Genomic DNA, 19,784 nt, shown 5'->3' with positions numbered 1-19,784 from the left:
ACCGACAGTAATTGGGGGCCAGGTGACCTGGCCGGGACATGGGAAGGGGCGCTGGGGAGATTTGCGTCATCCAGCAAACGAGAATTCCATTACCTTATAAGGTAACGAAAACTGATATTGCGTCAGTCACCCCCTACAGAACTGCATTTGATTGGTGAATTTACATCGGAACCAACCAGTCACCGTAAACCATCCGACTACCTCCCCATACCCCGGTGGAGAGGTAAGGACGCTGTGATTCTGTTCCCCCCCCTACCCCTCCCCCCTTCGTCCCTGCACTTCCCCTGGGCCCCCTTTGAAGTGCACTATATTGATAGGTACATATGATGAATTTATGGCGGCCCGGGCAAAGCTCAGCCTCGCCTATAATATGAGCTAGCAACAGTAAAACAATCTGTCGAATTAGTCAAGTACTGTAAATGGCTACATTTGCTGATATTTTCATTAGATTTGATACATAAGCAGTAGCCTTGAAGAGTATAATAAATATATTAACGAAAAGTAATGAGTAGACAAAGAACGATGCAATAAGCCTGAGCCAACAGCAGCTTCGGACATCTTCACTGGACTAACAATGTCAAGACAAATAACGACAGATACAAAAGCTCATCAAACATGTAATAAAGTCCGCTAATTAATACCTAGAACAAAAGACTACAGGAGCTTTCTCGAACTATATTCAATTTCTTATTGAGTTAGAAACAGATGCCTCTTTAAGTCGTTACACGTGTCTAGAGGACACTTAACCTGGCGGCATCCTCCAGACAACCTTCAGAAATCAGTTGCCATGAGCATAGTCCCAAGAAAAAGACATAATAGCGTGGGCCAGAGGTCGTGGCAACAAGCAAATATGTTGCCAAAAATAATTACAAAAGAACAAGTCATAGTCAGTACACGTGCGTCTCCCTATCCACGCAGGTACGCCAAGAGATCGGGTGTGGCACTCTCGCGAGTATCATAGGAAAATAACTCTTAACGAGAGGCAAATATAATTGAATATTGAATCGACATATGCTAATAGTCCTTCAATTAAGCCCCTTGAAAAATATTTCTAGAATCTCCTAATAAATAATCGATGATTTTTCATGGCAACGAGAAATATTACAGAGCTCCTTCTTTATATTTAAAGGCATTTGGGATTTCTTGAAAAGAAAAAATAAAAGGTCCAAACACTTATTACAGACTATTCGAAACCATCTCCTGACTTCAGAACACCAGACTCTAGATGAATCATCTAGAAGAAAGATGCTTCTCAAAACGAATTATTTGAGCAAAAACTAGATGGGGTTATATTGTACTGCTGTACTACCAAGGAGATGCCGTTGCCATCTGCCAGCTTCAAAACTAAACCCCGAAAATGATCTAGTAAGATATTGCTATTACAACGACATATCGCTGCAGCCTAAACATATTTTATAAGTTTAAAAATAATTTCCATGCCCAGCCTCCAGTTTCACCATCAGATCTGGCTCTAAATATGATCAAACAGTCATACCTCTAAAGGCGAATTAATAGAGCCCAAACACGGTAGGTTTATGTTTTTAAATAAGAGAGCAGCTGAGACCACCGCCTACGGCGTCATCATGAATGTAGGGGGCCTTCCGCAACCTCTTAAGGTAACTCTCTGGATGTGGCAAAAACGTGACAATTGACTGCAGAGCGTAAAGCAGCAACGTAGCAATTAACTAGCGCATGACCATTTCCGAAACCATATAAAATCCCCAACTGAACACCGTCTAATTTAGCTTGACAAAAAAATAACGAGACAGTGAAACCAAATAAAACCTTGTAAACACTAGAAAGCTACCCCAAAATCTGACCCTCAACATTTTAATTAATTCGTTGAAAAGACTTCCCTCTCGCCCTAATTGAAAATACGCGTTCAGATGTTTTGATCAAAACGCAGACAGGGGGAAGCAAATACACAGTATAGTATTAGTACGTACATCAAAGTCCTAAGCTTATTAATTTGCCATCCCGTGGGGTGAGGCACCAGACATCAAGGGTCCCAGACAGGCGCCCCGTCGAACAAATATTTACTATTTATAGTATGAATCAATATCTAGGTAGCTAAGCAGACAGGTTCTTCAGAAAATATTTATTTCATATTATTGGTTGCTAAGTAATTATTATTGATTCGCGTTTCTTGAAAGTCGTTGAAGACGTCGGGTCAGAAAGAGGTTCTTAGAAGTTATCACTATCTTATAGGTGTCGTTGGTCTTTGTTCGAGATAGTAATAAAGCCTCCTTATTCATGTGTTGTTTTTTGTGTTTAGGAGAGGCATTTTCCCGGAAACGGAATAGTTACAGACCAATATAATTAAAAAATCCTGACAAATTATAGAGACTCGTTTTTAATTAGCAGTCTTGCAGGTTTACAGATTATCATTATTATGCCCCGGGGGTTAAAACAAATGTATAAAATATCCGTACGAATTGCATCAAGAAAAAGGATTATCTTAAACACCCCTCACTTTCGGAAGCGGACCAGTTAATAAATATGGCAAGTTGTGCATGCAAATTAATTTGCGAACAAAAGAAAGGACGGAGCATAAAATTAAAAAAAGGAAAGTAGAGATAGTTTTCAGCTTACACTGTTCCGCTAATGATTTAAGAAAACCCCTATCACATGTACCTTAAATAATCATTCATTTACTCGAACCAGCTGAAACATTAACTAGTCACAAAGTAAAATATAAACAACATCTAATAATCATCCAATTATTATTTACGCCTCAGATAATCTACCCAGCAATTCTAGGACAACTTTCAGACTTCACGCTTCAAAGCCTCGCAACTTAATTCAATTATAAAATATAACGAGGTGCAACGCGAGTGTGTTCAGTGACATTTGATAACAAGCCTGACTTCGCTAGTCCCACACTACAAGCTTCAGCGGATCAACAACTCATCCAATTAGTATTCACGCCTCAGATAATCTATCTAGCAACGTTAGGATAACTTAACAGATTTTATGCTCGAAAAGCTTTTGAAATTAGCAACTTATAATTGTATGTTTCAGTCGGTTGCTTTTAATGTACAAAAAAAAACAAAATAGCTATTGTTGATAGATGTACATACGTATTAGGTACATAATACAAGGCTGTCGCTAAACAAAGAAGGAGCGAGATGATTGATTCCCAAGATCGTTCAGAGATATTAAGGTTTGGAATACATGTTAAATCACGATTTTTAGCTCTACAGCTTGCCAGTAGTCTAAGGATGATAAAATTCAAGATATGCATCATAATGGGGTTCGAATCTTTGACCACCACGAATATCATTTGAAACCTGCCACGCCGACTCACCACTACAACAAATTTATGCAGGTATAGTATGTAGTTTGTTGTTAAATTCAGAAATCTAATTCTGCAAGAGCTGACTCAAATAACACCTTGTCCTTGACATAATCAACTGCTCAAGAGCATATCACACCTGAAGTTCGAGTTTACAAACGTTTGTCCGAAAACTGGCGCGAAAATATTTAGCAAAACATTGAGATGAATTCAAGATAAAATTCTGAATAAAAAATATTTCAATTAGAACCGGTTCCCAGTACTCATTTAGGTCAAACATCTGCTGACAAAAGAGCCCCCTAAAATGTAATATTATCCAGTTTCTATAGGAGATAAGGCGATTTGCTTTTGATGAGTTCATACTTAACATGCGTCGTCATTATTCTGCGCGCTATTGTATCGAGACATGAAAGCCAGGGGTTCGATTTAAAACGCAATAATTTGCCTACACGTGTCGTTTTTGACCTTGGACTGGCATTAGCGAATAGGGGACGCAGTAAATAACGAACCCTCAGTGCTCGCGGTACATTATGTGTCTGGCTGAGGGTAGCTAGGTCTACCGGCGCAGCGCCCTAACCCCCCGATCTCCCTTGGAAGCTGATTCCATCAAATTACACGTTTATCCCCCTGTCTGGACAGGGGGGCTGGTGAAATCAAACGAAGGTATGTTTTGTGTAACGTCTGTCTGTGTTTACATTCGGAAATGGTACTCACAACTTTTGTCTAGAAAGTTCCATGAATCATTTTAAAGGGTTTATGCTTAGTAACGAGGATTTCGGCCTAATTTTTCTTAATGGCTGTCGTTTAATTAATTAAAATTAGTTTAGGAGCCGCGTATGTTCTCTATTTTAGAAATAAAAAAAAGTAAGGAGTGGGAACTAGAATCATACCAACACATAACCAATAAATACGTAGAGAATTCTGTTTACTTGTCCATCTGTTTCACTTTCAAAATAGATTCTGTTAAAATTTTACTTAGATTAAGCTTGAACCCTAAGAAATGGTTAGGATACCTTATCCTGCAGTGACAAATCTTTACGACAGCTGAAACGTGAGAAAAGAATAGAATATATTTTATTGCACTCCACATAAAGTATGTGTTCTAAGTACAAGATTAGATAAAGATTGAGAGAAAAATACACTGGGCGTCGTTATCGCTTTAAGCGATCTTTACAAGACAATCTTTGGATTACTTGAATCTGAGCGAGCAAATTAAACTATGACAACTATTAAACATCCAAAAATTTCGAAGAGGTATAACGACGGTATGGACCACGAAAAGCGTTGCGGGTTCGATTCCCGTAAGGGACAAGTTTACATGTGATCTAGAAAATGATAGCTCAAAAACTGGGTCGCTTTAAGCTCATGATTTGTAAAGCTGTAAGAAGGGTCGTTTATTATTTTAATGGAAGGAAACATCTTAGTCCAATAGAATAAGAATTTTCAGGTGTAACGATCAAAGTTGAAAATCGCTTGAGATGATTGGAATACCATTACAAATCCTACTACTATTATAAAGGCGAAAGTTTGTAAGTATGGATGTATGGATGTTTGTTACTCTTTCACGTAAAAACTACTGAATGGATTTGAATGAAACTTTACCACAATATAGCTTATACATCAGAATAACACATAGGCTACAATTTTTGAGGTTTCTAATGTGAGGTCGTAAAAAAACACATCTTTTGCGCTTACATTGCAAACGCTGACTGAACCCTACAAGACAGATTGAAGGCAGGTATAAATTATAACTTATATCGTCTAACCACGCGGACGAAGTCGCGGGCAACAGCTAGTCTAACATATAAAATTCCCGTGTCACGATGTTAGTTACCGTACTCCTCTGAAACGGCTTAACCGATTTTCACCAAATCTTATAAGCGTATTCAATAGGTCTGAGAATCGACTAACATCTATTTTTCATACCCCTAAGTAATAAGGGCTGTTCACACTAGAAAAAAATATTTTATTCATTGGACGAAATTGTTTTGTTTTTATTTTTTTTATAATGTGGCATTAAAAACACGTACAACTAGAAAAAAGAATATTCGGCAATACAACGTTTGCTGGGTTAGCTAGTAATATGTAAAAACATCACGATAAAGTCTAGAAGACACGTTTGTTTGTGTATATCAGCAATAGCGTTTCAGCGCGTTTTTTAAATAAAAAATTCTATTTATAATTTGCGTTTACTAAACTTTATTAATTGTAATTAAAATCTACATGGCTTTTTCCGTAAGAACTATTAGCATAGAATCGTAGATATAAATCTACAAGTTGGTATTCGTTACTGTAATGTATTAATTATAGTTTTTCTCTTTGACATCAAAGAAATACTTATAATAGTCTTACAATAGTCCGGGAGACGGTCAGTGTGAGCTTTCCCAGAAAGTTACTTTACCGTTAAGGTAACAAGATATAATCGTACCAATTAAGAGAATATCGGTATTCTTATAGGGATTATTTACTATAGGGACTTTGCTATGAGTAAAAAGCTTTTTAGTACGAAGTTTTTTTACAGGAAAATTAGGGGCAAGGGAAACAGCACATATTGACTTTCTATGTTGAAATGTCAGCTAAATATAAATCGTATTATTTCATATTGACTGAGTGACATACCTTTTAAAATACATATCTACGGCAGCCTTAAGCAAGGGCAGAAAGATAGTTTTAATATCACTTTTCATTTTGTTTTTCTGCACCCACAACACTAGAAGAACTTTCACAATTGAAATTTTAGTTTAGCACAATATTATCACCGTTCACCAAATACAGGACAGACTAAATGTTGGTCACTTCACTCTAACACAATATGCTACCTTTCAGAAGAGTAGCTGTCTTCGACCTTCACCTTGTGTAAGAATTTGTCAATTTTCGTACTTCGTAGTGTAGCATTGTAAAAAGCTTATCTTTTTTTGAGTGAGTTTGTTTAATTTCAACATAGGTATAATTATAGCCTCAATATAACTGTCAGACATGAAGAGTGTATCCGCAACAACCAGTGACAGCAACAGAAATGTACGAACTAAGGGATATTGATAAAACTCTCTTTATAGCTCATGTTACCAAAGGTAATTGACAGATGGCGTTGACGTTATAAAATATAAAAATCAAGGTCTCTCAAACCGAGGCGTGCGTACCACCAACAATAATCAAAAAACATCACAATTCTAGATCAAGGAAAAAATATTTATCGGCATTCTAAGATTGCGTAGACTTCGAAAAGACATGTCGTGGTGGCCTTGTGGTTATATGCATGGATTTGAGACTGGAAAGGGTGCAGATGCGATCCCAATACAGGCAAAGTATCAATGTCACTTTTTCAAAGCTAGTAGTGGTGTCGTAGAATAATTAAAAAGGAACACATACTTTTTTAATTATTCGAAGACCCTACTCACATAAGGCGCAGGAAAACATCTTGGGGAAACCTGGATTCAAAATATTCGACTGACATCGCCAACCCCCGCATTGATCTAGCATAGTGATCAATGCTAAAACCTTTTCTAGAGGGTTTCGAGTAAATAGCACGACATACTGCCGGGGATGATAGCTGGGGTCACTACCTATCAATACAACACATTATATGTTCATCAAAATCTTACGGATTTACAAAATAATATTTATAAAATTTATACAATTTTTTTACAAAATTTTGCGAAATATCTCGAAACACCTTGAAACAGATTTTTAAGCATCTCGTAATGAAAAAATCCTTTTCTACTACTTTTTTTACATCAAATTATTCGTGAATAGTTACTTCACGCATTAATAAGTCTTTTTTCTATCAAAGATAGGAATGTTTTCAAGAAATACTATTTTTTGGTTTAATTTGCACAGAACTATTTTCTTATCACTTAAGTTTAACCTACAGTGGTGAAAAAAATGTATGTGGCAGTTTTGTACAACAAACTTAAAAACTAGCTTGTTTAATGGTGATGTTAGAAAGATACAATACTAGTACATTTTCATTTAAAAAAAACACAAAAAAAATTCTATTTTAGTTACGGAGAAGCTGATTTTGTTGAAAATGTAATTAACGTAATTTTGTCGAAAACCAGTATGAGAATAAGTAATGGCTGCTCATTTACGCTTGGCGATCATCTGGACTTTTGTGTTTTATAAAATGGCAAAAAAAAATTAAAACGTAAGATTTTGCTGAACATATATTGTGTTGTATTGATAGGTAGTGACCCTATCATCCTCTGCAGTATGTCGTGCTATTTACTGAACACCCTGTATACACGCTTGCACAGAAGTGCGACGAATATAAGCTGGTATTATTGACTTTAAGACTTCTTTTCTTCACTCTTTCACGCATAGGAAAATGGCATTGAAAGGCAGACAAACAACGAACAAATCTTAAAAGAGTTCCCACATTTCTTGCACGCGGAAACCATGAAAACTAAACAATATTTCATGCGTCGGGCTCTAAGAAAAGCAAACATGGTAAATATTAGATAACTTGTTAGGCATTAGGTCTCTTAGATACTCGATATCGTATTCTTTCACCTTCAGACTAGGTCGTCTTATTGTTCGCTAAACAATACGAGAGGTCAACTCAACAATGTCACATGATGTTATTCCTAGGTATGTTAAGACGTCAATGGAAACGTCTGGATAAATACATGGAAAATATGGTGTAAGAATGTTGATTCTATTATCCATGGTAGTAAGGATACGATGTTTATAGATGTAACGATATGCGTTATGAACTAAGAATGGCTGAAAGATATGGCAAACATGTCTCATCATCATAATAAGGAGTAACAATTGCACAATAATTTATCAGAATTACCGACATGGTAGAACTGTACTATAAGCTCTTCTCTACTTTAATGTTGAATGTTAAATGGCGATTTTCTACAATTAAATTTTTTAAAGTAAAATATAGAGATATATCGAGTCGAGAGCCCGCCGCCGCGCCCGAAACTAGTCGGACAATCCCGATAAGTAGGCGTGAGTAAACCGTTGCATCATTCAATTATGAATTACTAGCTGTTGCCCGCGACTTCGTCCGCGTGGTTAGAAGATATAAGTTATAATTTATACCTGCCTTCTATCTATCTATCTGCCTTCTATCTATCTTGTAGGATTCAGTCAGCGTTTGCAATGTAAGAGCAAAAAATGTGTTTTTTACTACCTCACATTAGAAACCTCAAAAATTGTAGCCTATGTGTTATTCTGATGTATAAGCTATATTGTGGTAAAGTTTCATTCAAATCCATTCAGTAGTTTTTACGTGAAAGAGTAACAAACATCCATACATCCATACTTACAAACTTTCGCCTTTATAATAGAAGTAGGATCTTCAGAAAAGTTACTACAACTACGTATGCCTACGAACACCTAAATTAAAAAAAAAAATATGATCGTGTAATTTAATTTTGTAAAAAGATACCACAAAAACGCGTTTACGAAAACATGAATTTATAGGATGGGATGGAAACAGCAGCGCGCTACCCTTCCTATACGGATAGCCGACTGGCACCTATAGCTCACGACGCCAGTGATCACTGTGCATGACGTAGCACGTGTTCAATACCCGAAGGAGCAAATATTTTTTACGATCCATAAATAACTTTTAGAAGTAAAGGTGTTCTTTACTTTATGTACTTATGTGATTTTTATGTTTATGAATCCACGATACATGTATTAACGAATTATGTTCCTTAGCGTGGAAGTAATTTTGCTTACCAACGAAAAATGTAAAGGAAAGCAACAAAATTATTTCAAATACTTTAATCCGCAATTCCTTCGAAGCTGTGAAAATGTGTTTCTTTTATGTAAGGTCTATGAAATCAAAAGATTATGGCGTTTTATTCACATAGCCCAGACGGAAAACTTTTAGTGTGCTTCCTGTAAACCTACAATTATAATATTTTGCTAAGGAGTGACATCTTAAAGTAGGTACAAGTACAGGAATAAACTGTGAAAGCTGAAATTTTAAATTTAATAAAGCGATCCTTCAGTTTTTACTGGCGATGCGAAGCATTCAGTACGCGATTCTGACTTCTATATTATTCGAAACACATTTCATGATATGTAGGCCAAGGTTAAGTTTCGGCCGAAAGTTTCTTAACGTCAAAGTTTCCGAAAGAGGATATTGAAACTTTGCCCCGCTGTGGGCGTGTTTCCACTACGTCGTGGCTAAAAGTGTATTGTTGAATAACTGTTGTCTCATTTTATCGAGGGCTAATTGTCAGTGACGTTTAAATACTATCGGTGAACAGCTGTGGTATGTAGGTACTTGTTGCTGTTCTTATAATGACGTGACATTTTTGCTGAATACGGTGATCGTTTTGTAGTCGCACCTACATTAAAAAAACTAGATTTTATATTGATAACCCATGAGAAAATAACACATTATCCGTTGTTAATCTCATCTGACAATCGGATTTCCAAATCACATTTTCCCAGCATCAATTTTAACGTCAAACGAAGCTAAAAGCTCTCTTTACCAAATCAAAAATAATCTCTTAACGGACTTGACTGATTTTTGAATGACACTCGCATATAATTCAATACAAAACAAACTCAACTGCAATCGCTCACGATTGGATGCTATGATGCCACAGACAGACAGACAAGTCAAACTAAAAACACGCATCTTTTTGCGTCAGATCATTTTAAATGCACAAGCCACAACTTCTATGACGACATCGCAATATACCATCACAATATAGTGGAAACGCGTTCTAGAGCTTCGACTGCTCTATATTTTTTAATTTCTACGCAGGATCATCGTAGCAACGACATATTTATTTATCCCTTTACGACTATTGTACTTGAAGCTCCCCTTGACTTGCCAATCATTCGTCACTGCGAAAAACTTATGAACGACGCTTAATTGAGTGATCTTAAATGTGAACACCTCTATTTAAATACACGAAGCAAAATGCGGTAAATTTCATCATCATCATCATCTCAGCCTATCGCCGTCCACTGCTGAACGTAGGCGGTAAATTTATCGTCACGATATTATGGAAACGCGCACAAGCATGACGGTAAAACAGTACCTGTGCACCTTGGTATTTGTCAAGAAGAACTAAAGTAATTGCTACGATGAAGCAAGTAGGTGGAGATAAGATGCAGGAGAGCCTGCCACGCTGGTATGGCCACGTAAAGAGAAGACTATCAGATTACGAGGGAAATTTAGCACTGCAACTTCCTTCGCTGGTCGAAGGTCTACAGGAGGCCCGTAACGAGATGGGCGAATGTAGTATTGAAGGACATGAAGGAGTGCCAGTTGTCCGAGAACGACGTCAAGGATTGAGCGAAGTGGAGAAGAAAAATTAGGGAAGCTGACCCATAACATAGTTGGAAAGAGAGAGAGAAGCAAGGAGGTCTTGTTCTATTAAATAGTGTGTAGAGAATCTTTGGGGCATAATAAGATCAACACCTTCCTGATTCTTGAAAGGCAAACAAATCGTAAATAATAGATTAGCTCACGCTGGTAATTGGAAGGTTGTTCGTTCTGTATACAGGGTGTCCGAGAAAGTAGAACAAGCGGGTGTTTATTAATATAGAATACTGAGCGGATTTACAACAAATATACGAATATTAATTCGGCGCGGATAGCCGAGTGGTTGAGATCGCGGGTTCGACCCCCCGTAGGACGAGTATTTGTGGGATCCATGAATGCTTGTTCGGAGTCTGGGTGTTAGTGTGCATGTGATTGGTATGTATATTTTTTCTACAGAAATTAACGAGAAATAATGTATATAACAAATTAACGGATCCCGCGTCAGCTATTTAGATAGTTAAATTTAGCAGTATAAAGCAGTGAAGAGCAAAGTAGTTTAAACGATTTAATTTTACGGAAAGCTGTACAGGAACAATGTTTATACATATTTTCAAACGTTTTTGGCAGGTTACATCACTACTTAGTCTACATACTATGTATAAAATAGAACCGCTTTTTCTGTCCCTATTTCCCCTTGACTACTTAAATCTTTGAAACTACTCGACGGATTTTGATGCGGTTTTCTTTAATAGATAAAGTGATTCTTGAGGAAGGTTTTTTTTTAAGTATAATCTATGCATATTTTCGTAAAGAAACATAGTCAATTTTAGCGATTTCAAATGTATTTACTATTTTTTTGACGCTTTCATTGCAAACGCTGGCTTAGCCGCAAGAGATACTTCAAAATAATGTTCTACAATATTGTAGACCATAAAAAGACCTACAAAAAGTCCGCGAGAGCATATCTCTATCTCTTAAGGTTCGCTCACAATAACCACTTTTTTGTAATAATGTTATTTAATACTTTCATTGCAAACGCTGGCTTTACCAAAAAAGGTACTTCAAAATAATGTTCTTCTTCAATATTGTACACCATAAAATGATCTACAAAAAAGTCTCAGACAGCATATGTCTATCTTTTAAGGTTGACTCACCATACCCATTTTTTTGGCTAATAATTTTATTCCAAAACAAAACTTCTTTGCGATCTGCTTTGTTGAGATGGTAATCCTTATCAAAATAAATACGACAGTTATTCAATTGCAAAGTTTTTTCATTACGATGCAGCGACGGTATGACTCCTCATCAAAATAAAGAACGTTAAAGAAACTCTGTGGCGTATATTAGCACTGCTCCCGTGCGAAGCCGGGGCGGATCGCTAGTATGTTAATAAACTTTCGTTGCTGACCGTACTGAGTAGGTTGTATATTTCTTTAACCTATACAGGCTGTTTGAGAGAGTACGGACAAGCGGCTTTAAATACAGGGTGTCCTCTGTTATTGAAAAATTAAAGTAAGTTCCTCGATTTTTATTTGGACTTCATTTATGAGACGAAAACGTGTTTTGATATTTTACTTGAATTTTTTTTTCTTTTATCCGTTGTCGTTAGTTGTATTTGATAGGTTTTGATTTTTAAATAAATTTTCAAGTGTATCGATAAAATGCCTTTAGTGTTTGCTTAAATAAAAAGTAACGATAAAAAGTCAAAAAAATTTAGAGGTATGCCTACCTCTAAATTTTTTTAAATTTCACATATTCTTTCCGGCGATGTTAACGCTTAAACACACAGTGTTTTCACTATTTATTAAACCGACCCATTTTTGGCACTACAATCAATATTCATTTCAGAAGGGAATTGATGCGAATTGAAAATTGAAACCAAGCTCAAAATAATTAGTATCGAAATTCGAATGCAATAGCAACCTGGTCATAACCCTCAGGAAGGGGTGACAGGTAAGCGAGGGTGCAACTGACCATAGTATGTTGGGAGAGCTACTTAGTAGTATCATTTAATTTCGAATTTTCAAAATGTTAACGACGGATTCAACATACCTTAACCAGTAAGTAGTAACTTATGTACTCATTATAGGACTAAAATAATGTTACCACTCTTTAAAATATAAAACTTTTTTCTAGATTTTTCTATATCATATTTTTATACTCAAGACTTAAATCTGCTAACAAACACATTATTATTACTAGCCTGGAATGTCCCACAACTGGTCAACCGCGGCTCATGAGAGAGACAAGAGGAAAAAGAGTGGAGAGGCCTTTGCCCAACAAACACATAACATGAAAAATAGCAATTACATTAATGAATCAGTAACCCTGAACAGTTTAAGCAGAAATATTATGAAAGTTTTTTTTTTATTAAAATCAAGAAAAAGTTATCTCGAAAACCAAAACGTCTCGGAACTTGATTAAGCTTTAGTGTGATTCGGGTATCTCTAAATGTCTTCCCTGGACGAACGGTCCTCGTAGTTTCTCAAACACCCTGTATACCAACTTAGTACCGTTGTCCTTCACCGGCTTCCGTCCGCTAGGATATTAATTTAAGACGCAACAAGTAGCTTATGTTCGCTCTTGAGAACTCGGTAGCTTACTCCGTACAGTCGGCAGAGAAAATACATGAAAATTTACAGTATAACAAGATAAATTATCGAAAAAAAAAAACAAGAACCTGAATATGTTAAGGTATTAACATGATGACGCATTGTTTTAATCGCGTGTATTTATCTGGAATCTGAATAATTATTGCAATTTGTAATTCCGACTCAGTTCAGAGAATTTACCGCTGTCGCTGGCCGTACCAGGCTTCATATTTCACGTAGGTAAAGCTGTGATGTCGTGGAAAGGTTATATGTTAACAACTAGGTATACACAGTTACTTTAAAGTATATAAACCTATCCAGCGACTCCGTAGTAATACGTACGTAAATATATTTTGAAGCTTAAAAAACGACGGATTACGTCGTTTCTTAGGCCTCAAGGAGCCAGGATTTTACCAAAATCAGTTAATTCGTTTATCCATGAGAGCAGAAAAACATATTTTTGTATGAAGTCTTTATTATGATAGTTAATAACATATTATATTTATAACTGTCGGATATCTGGACTCTGGACATGTTGTCCATAAGTGAAATGCAGTAAGTTAATTAAATAGTTACTTAGTTACACTATCATTAATTTCACCACTAATAGCCAAATTAATCTATTTTCAAATAACTACTAATAGCCTAAATGTCTATAACATTACAAGATAAATAATGATGGCCAGATAATTAAGATACGTTCAATATTATAAGTAAATTCAATTTATTATCAGACTGCAGCGGCACAACTGCTAAGACGACAACTTTCTTACATAAAACATTAGACCAGCCCCAACCAATATGTCTAAAATATAAGCCAATTACTATTTCAATAGATATTACAACAATGTATTCATAAAAAACCCTTCATAATATTGTACCCTAAGTAGAAAGAAAACAAACGAACGCTCACCCCTATAAGCCGTGGAAATGAGAAGACTGAAAAATAAATAACGTTAATACTGGCCGGCCGCGGTACAATAGGAATACCCAGAAAAAAAAAGTCCCCGCTGATAGTGAAACTAATCAATAATATTGGCGGGAACGCGCGGCGCCGGTTTTATCAATGGCGCCAAATAAATATGACAAAATGGTGTCGAGGGTTCAAAACATTCGCAATGATAATTAAAATAGGGGCAAAGTCAATAAATTAGTCATCCATATATCAAGAAATCGCAAAAGATAGCACAGCAGCGTCAAATAACCGTAACTTTCAAACAACCACTCTGACATTAGATGACATGCGCGTTGCGCGCCAACCCTCTTCTGATTACGATATCAAGTTATCACTTCTAATGTGAACGAGAGTGACCACTAAAATTTACATAAATAATAGTCCCGTGGTCCACATCATTGTTAAAGAAGTTATTAACTCGTGTTGTGTTAGAAAAAAAGTTAATTTTGTAAAAGCTTTGAGTATATTCGATCTTATCAAGTAACGTTTGTTATTAAATAAGATGAGTAGGATATCGCTATGGATGGTGAAATATAAAAGGACATCTATAGAGCTTAACAAGTGAGTAAAACAACGTCTTGTGTATTTTGTTACGAGATTATAACATTTATAACAAGATATTAGGACTGTTTTCAAGTTTAGTTGGTAGTTTTGCAAATAACTGATTCTTAATTCGCCATAGCAAGAAAATATTAATTTAATTTAATTTGCTTAATAGTTGTTTATTACTTAGGTATTAACTCTTTTTTATAGATAACAGAGCTAGATAACATTTAAACTAGGCATTTGTTATGTTTATTGATAATTGATTATTTTATATTAAATGAATAGCCAATTGCTTATGTATAACACTGGTAGAAATGCACAGATGGTTTTCATATATGCAGTATGCAGACCATAAAAAAGCCTGGCTATTTAAGAGGCAATAGCAACAAGAATGACAACATGCACAGCATTCAGTTTAATTAACCCTAGAAAGATAATCATATTGTGACGTACGTTAAAGATAATCATGCGTAAAATTGACGCATGTGTTTTATCGGTCTGTATATCGAGGTTTATTTATTAATTTGAATAGATATTAAGTTTTATTATATTTACACTTACATACTAATAATAAATTCAACAAACTATTTATTTATGTTTATTTATTTATTAAAAAAAAACAAAAACTCAAAATTTCTTCTATAAAGTAACAAAACTTTTAAACATTCTCTCTTTTACAAAAATAAACTTATTTTGTACTTTAAAAACAGTCATGTTGTATTATAAATAAGTAATTAGCTTAACTTATACATAATAGAAACAAATTATACTTATTAGTCAGTCAGAAACAACTTTGGCACATATCAATATTATGCTCTCGACAAATAACTTTTTTGCATTTTTTGCACGATGCATTTGCCTTCGCCTTATTTTAGAGGGGCAGTAAGTACAGTAAGTACGTTTTTTCGTTACTGGCTCTTCAGTACTGTCATCTGATGTACCAGGCACTTCATTTGGCAAAATATTAGAGATATTATCGCGCAAATATCTCTTCAAAGTAGGAGCTTCTAAACGCTTACGCATAAACGATGACGTCAGGCTCATGTAAAGGTTTCTCATAAATTTTTGCGACTTTGAACCTTTTCTCCCTTGCTACTGACATTATGGCTGTATATAATAAAAGAATTTATGCAGGCAATGTTTATCATTCCGTACAATAATGCCATAGGCCACCTATTCGTCTTCCTACTGCAGGTCATCACAGAACACATTTGGTCTAGCGTGTCCACTCCGCCTTTAGTTTGATATAATACATAACCATTTGCGGTTTACCGGTACTTTCGTTGATAGAAGCATCCTCATCACAAGATGATAATAAGTATACCATCTTAGCTGGCTTCGGTTTATATGAGACGAGAGTAAGGGGTCCGTCAAAACAAAACATCGATGTTCCCACTGGCCTGGAGCGACTGTTTTTCAGTACTTCCGGTATCTCGCGTTTGTTTGATCGCACGGTTCCACAATGGTTAACTTATACGTTCTTGTAGTAAGTTTTTTGCCAAAGGGATTGAGGTGAACCAATTGTCACACGTAATATTACGACAACTACCGTGCACAGGCTTTGATAACTCCTTCACGTAGTATTCACCGAGTGGTACTCCGTTGGTCTGTGTTCCTCTTCCCAAATAAGGCATTCCATTTATCATATACTTTGTACCACTGTCACACATCATGAGGATTTTTATTCCATACTTACTTGGCTTGTTTGGGATATACATCCTAAACGGACACCGTCCTCTAAAACCAAGTAACTGTTCATCTATGGTCAAATGAGCCCCTGGAGTGTAATTTTGTATGCACTGATGGATAAAGAGATCCATATTTTTCTAACAGGAGTAAATACATCGTTTTTCTCGAAGTGTGGGCCGTATACTTTTGTCATCCATTCTAAGACATCGTATCAAAAAATCAAAACGATCACGACTCATTACAGAGACGTACACCATTGACAAAGATCGATCAAAGAGGTCATCTGTGGACATGTGGTTATCTTTTCTCACTGCTGTCATTACCAGAATACCAAAGAAAGCATAGATTTCATCTTCATTCGTGTCACGAAATGTAGCACCTGTCATAGATTCCCGACGTTTCAATGATATCTCAGCATTTGTCCATTTTACAATTTCCGAAATTATCTCATCAGTAAAAAATAGTTTGAAGCATAAAAAGTGGGTCATATATATTGCGGCACATACGCGTCGGACCTCTTTGAGATCTGACAATGTTCAGTGCAGAGACTCGGCTACGCCTCGTGACTTTGAAGTTGACCAACAATGTTTATTCTTACCTCTAATAGTCCTCTGTGGCAAGGTCAAGATTTTGTTAGAAGCCAATGAAGAACCTGGTTGTTCAATAACATTTTGTTCGTCTAATATTTCACTACCGCTTGACGTTGGCTGCACTTCATGTACCTCATCTATAAACGCTTCTTCTGTATCGCTCTGGACGTCATCTTCACTTACGTGATCTGATATTTCACTGTCAGAATCCTCACCAACAAGCTCGTCATCGCTTTGCAGAAGAGCAGAGAGGATATGCTCATCGTCTAAAGAACTACCCATTTTATTATATATTAGTCACGATATCTATAACAAGAAAATATATATATAATAAGTTATCACGTAAGTAGAACATGAAATAACAATATAATTATCGTATGAGTTAAATCTTAAAAGTCACGTAAAAGATAATCATGCGTCATTTTGACTCACGCGGTCGTTATAGTTCAAAATCAGTGACACTTACCGCATTGACAAGCACGCCTCACGGGAGCTCCAAGCGGCGACTGAGATGTCCTAAACGCACAGCGACGGATTCGCGCTATTTAGAAAGAGAGAGCAATATTTCAAGAATGCATGCGTCAATTTTACGCAGACTATCTTTCTAGGGTTAAATGATTGATGCATGACAATATTTTTTTCTTTTTCTTAATATTTTATTGTTTTCAATTCCAGGTGGAGCAATAATGCACATGGAAGACAGCACTAGGATCAGAACACATCAGTCATAACACCCTCAATTATCAAACAAGGCATAGTGGTAGGAGGAGAACAGGGCAAGTAGAAACTGGAGCGCATTAAGCCGAGCCGAGGTAAAATGTAGCTTGAAACTTGTATGTTTTTAATTTTTTATCTGTTTGTAACTTAAGTATAAAGAGGTAGAGAGAAATACAGCCTTTGAGTATTGATAGTTATTAAAATACATATGTATCACATGTAAATTCTCTGTATATCCCCTCATACCTGGACTTAATCAATATATTGATAATCTTACCTGGTACAGTTTCAGCAGGAGGGTCCGGATTGTCCAACAAAGTGTAGTCAGTATTAGAGTCCAAGCCCTCGGCTATGGTCTGCCAGGCCTCCTTTGAGTTATTACTATTGTTACTACTTTGATGGATATTATCCACTTCTCCTTCTCCCAGTGAAGTCTCTCGTTTTACTTTAGACTTCTTTTCTTCACTGTCTTGATTATTTCGTCTCCGTCTCTTGTATGGTGTGAAAAACCGGACAGGTCCCATAGCTGCAGATGGAAAAAGATAATTGTATTTCAACCCAGTTAGAACAGTTTTTGGTACTAATGTCTCATAGGTGTGCTTTTGTAATAGTAACATAATATATAAGAATGGGTTAGTGATTGATCTATTGTTGAACCCAGAATTGGTAGCCAGCTGGTGGAATAAGCCTCTCCAAATTGCACTGTTCTACCCTTGCCATGGGTTAAATAGTTTTTGACAGGGTCCTCTTCACTAATTTTCTTAAGATACCAGTGATCTTTAAATAATAAAATAATAATCTAATTGAATGTTCTATGTTGTAGATGATATTATGTGTATATTATTTGCTAATTATTGTGTAGCTAGAATAATATATGTGCCTTATTGTGGTCTTATTTATAGCTTGCTCAGTATATGTGTGTGATATTTATAAGATGTTTGGTATATTTGATTTAAGTAAAAGCCGTGTTAACATAGCATTAGTACCTATTTGACGTGTTGCTTTTTTGAGTGCGGGAGATAAAAAGTATATTAGTATTATTAATATCTTAAGGCTTTAGTTTCTCACCACTCTCACAATAACTTGTCATATGATTCCATAAAATACAATAATGATACTCAAATATCATTCCCAGTTTCACATGCGACTAAGCAATGTTAGCCTGTAAGTAGCTAGTTTTGTGTAAATGAATATTGTAAACTTTGATATAGGATCTGTTGTGATTAATAAAGTATTGAAATAAATGTGTTGTTTATGTTTGATGTCATAGTTTAGTCCATGATATCATGAGCGTGAGACTGCTTTGTGCAAGTACTGCATGGGTCAATGTTACTTGCCTTCCGTTGTGCCTTGGATGTTTTATATCATTGTTTCAGTTAATTTTGTACATTCAATTGTCATTGACATTTCTAACCCAGTCCATTTTGAACCAGTGTTCTAAACTAGGGAAGATCTGATCACTGGATGATACTAAATATGTAGTACCTACTTATGCTCTACTTGACGTGAAGCTTAAACTGTGTGGATGCCTTAAATTATATAAAAAAAAGTGTTGACTAACTACTTGTCTAAACTAGTGGAGAGGGTAATAAAAAGTTAATTTTTGTTGTATACTATTTAATAAAAGAATTAAACTTAAAGTTTAACAATTTATTCTTCAGTTCGTACAATTGCCAAATGTTTTTCTTCATGAAAAAATAATTTAGATTTACCGACACCTTGTTGCCTATTAACTGAGTATACAGCCGAAGCAAATTATAGCTCTTGATTGTCATCCTGATCATATGCTTTTCTATATGACTACTTATTGACTAGAATAAAATTGTGCTCAAATAAAAGCTTTACATAAAACATATGTTGTTGCATGGGCGGGTGAACCAGCATTCCATGGCAGGGAAGTATGTTACATACATGAAATCCTATGGTCTAATATTAGTGCAGTAGTATTTACAATGCTTGCATGATTATGCTTGGCTATTACTGACTTACTGTATCACAATAAAGTACTTTCACAGTCCCCACCTGACTGATCATCACAGCATGCCCCACAAGTACAGCTGGTGGCATGAGGAGTCAAGATGCCTCGTCTATGAGAGGCCTGGATCCTTCTTCCTCCAAACATGATTGATCTCTTCCAGTCTTTACTAGACGCCCTTCC

The 19,784-nt window shown here is 35.9% G+C and overlaps 1 protein-coding gene across 1 annotated transcript in view; it reads right to left on the bottom strand.

Annotated features, from left to right (window-relative positions):
- The window catches only part of LOC113499163 (deformed epidermal autoregulatory factor 1-like), a 46,455-nt gene extending 26,726 nt beyond the window's left edge, over positions 1-19,729 (bottom strand). The window contains exons 1-2 of the mRNA XM_026879513.1: positions 19,649-19,729; positions 17,904-18,152 (exon numbers count right to left, since the gene is read on the bottom strand). Of these exons, the coding sequence (XP_026735314.1) occupies positions 17,904-18,150 (247 nt within the window). The 5' untranslated portion in view covers positions 18,151-18,152; positions 19,649-19,729. The remainder of the gene's footprint in view (positions 1-17,903; positions 18,153-19,648) is intronic.
- Between the last annotated feature and the right edge of the window lie 55 nt (positions 19,730-19,784).

The sequence above is a fragment of the Trichoplusia ni genome, chromosome 12 (assembly GCF_003590095.1).
Source record: "Trichoplusia ni isolate ovarian cell line Hi5 chromosome 12, tn1, whole genome shotgun sequence".
In the NCBI taxonomy this organism is placed as follows: Eukaryota; Metazoa; Arthropoda; class Insecta; order Lepidoptera; family Noctuidae; genus Trichoplusia; species Trichoplusia ni.
This window is presented reverse-complemented; position numbering and strand designations above follow the sequence as displayed.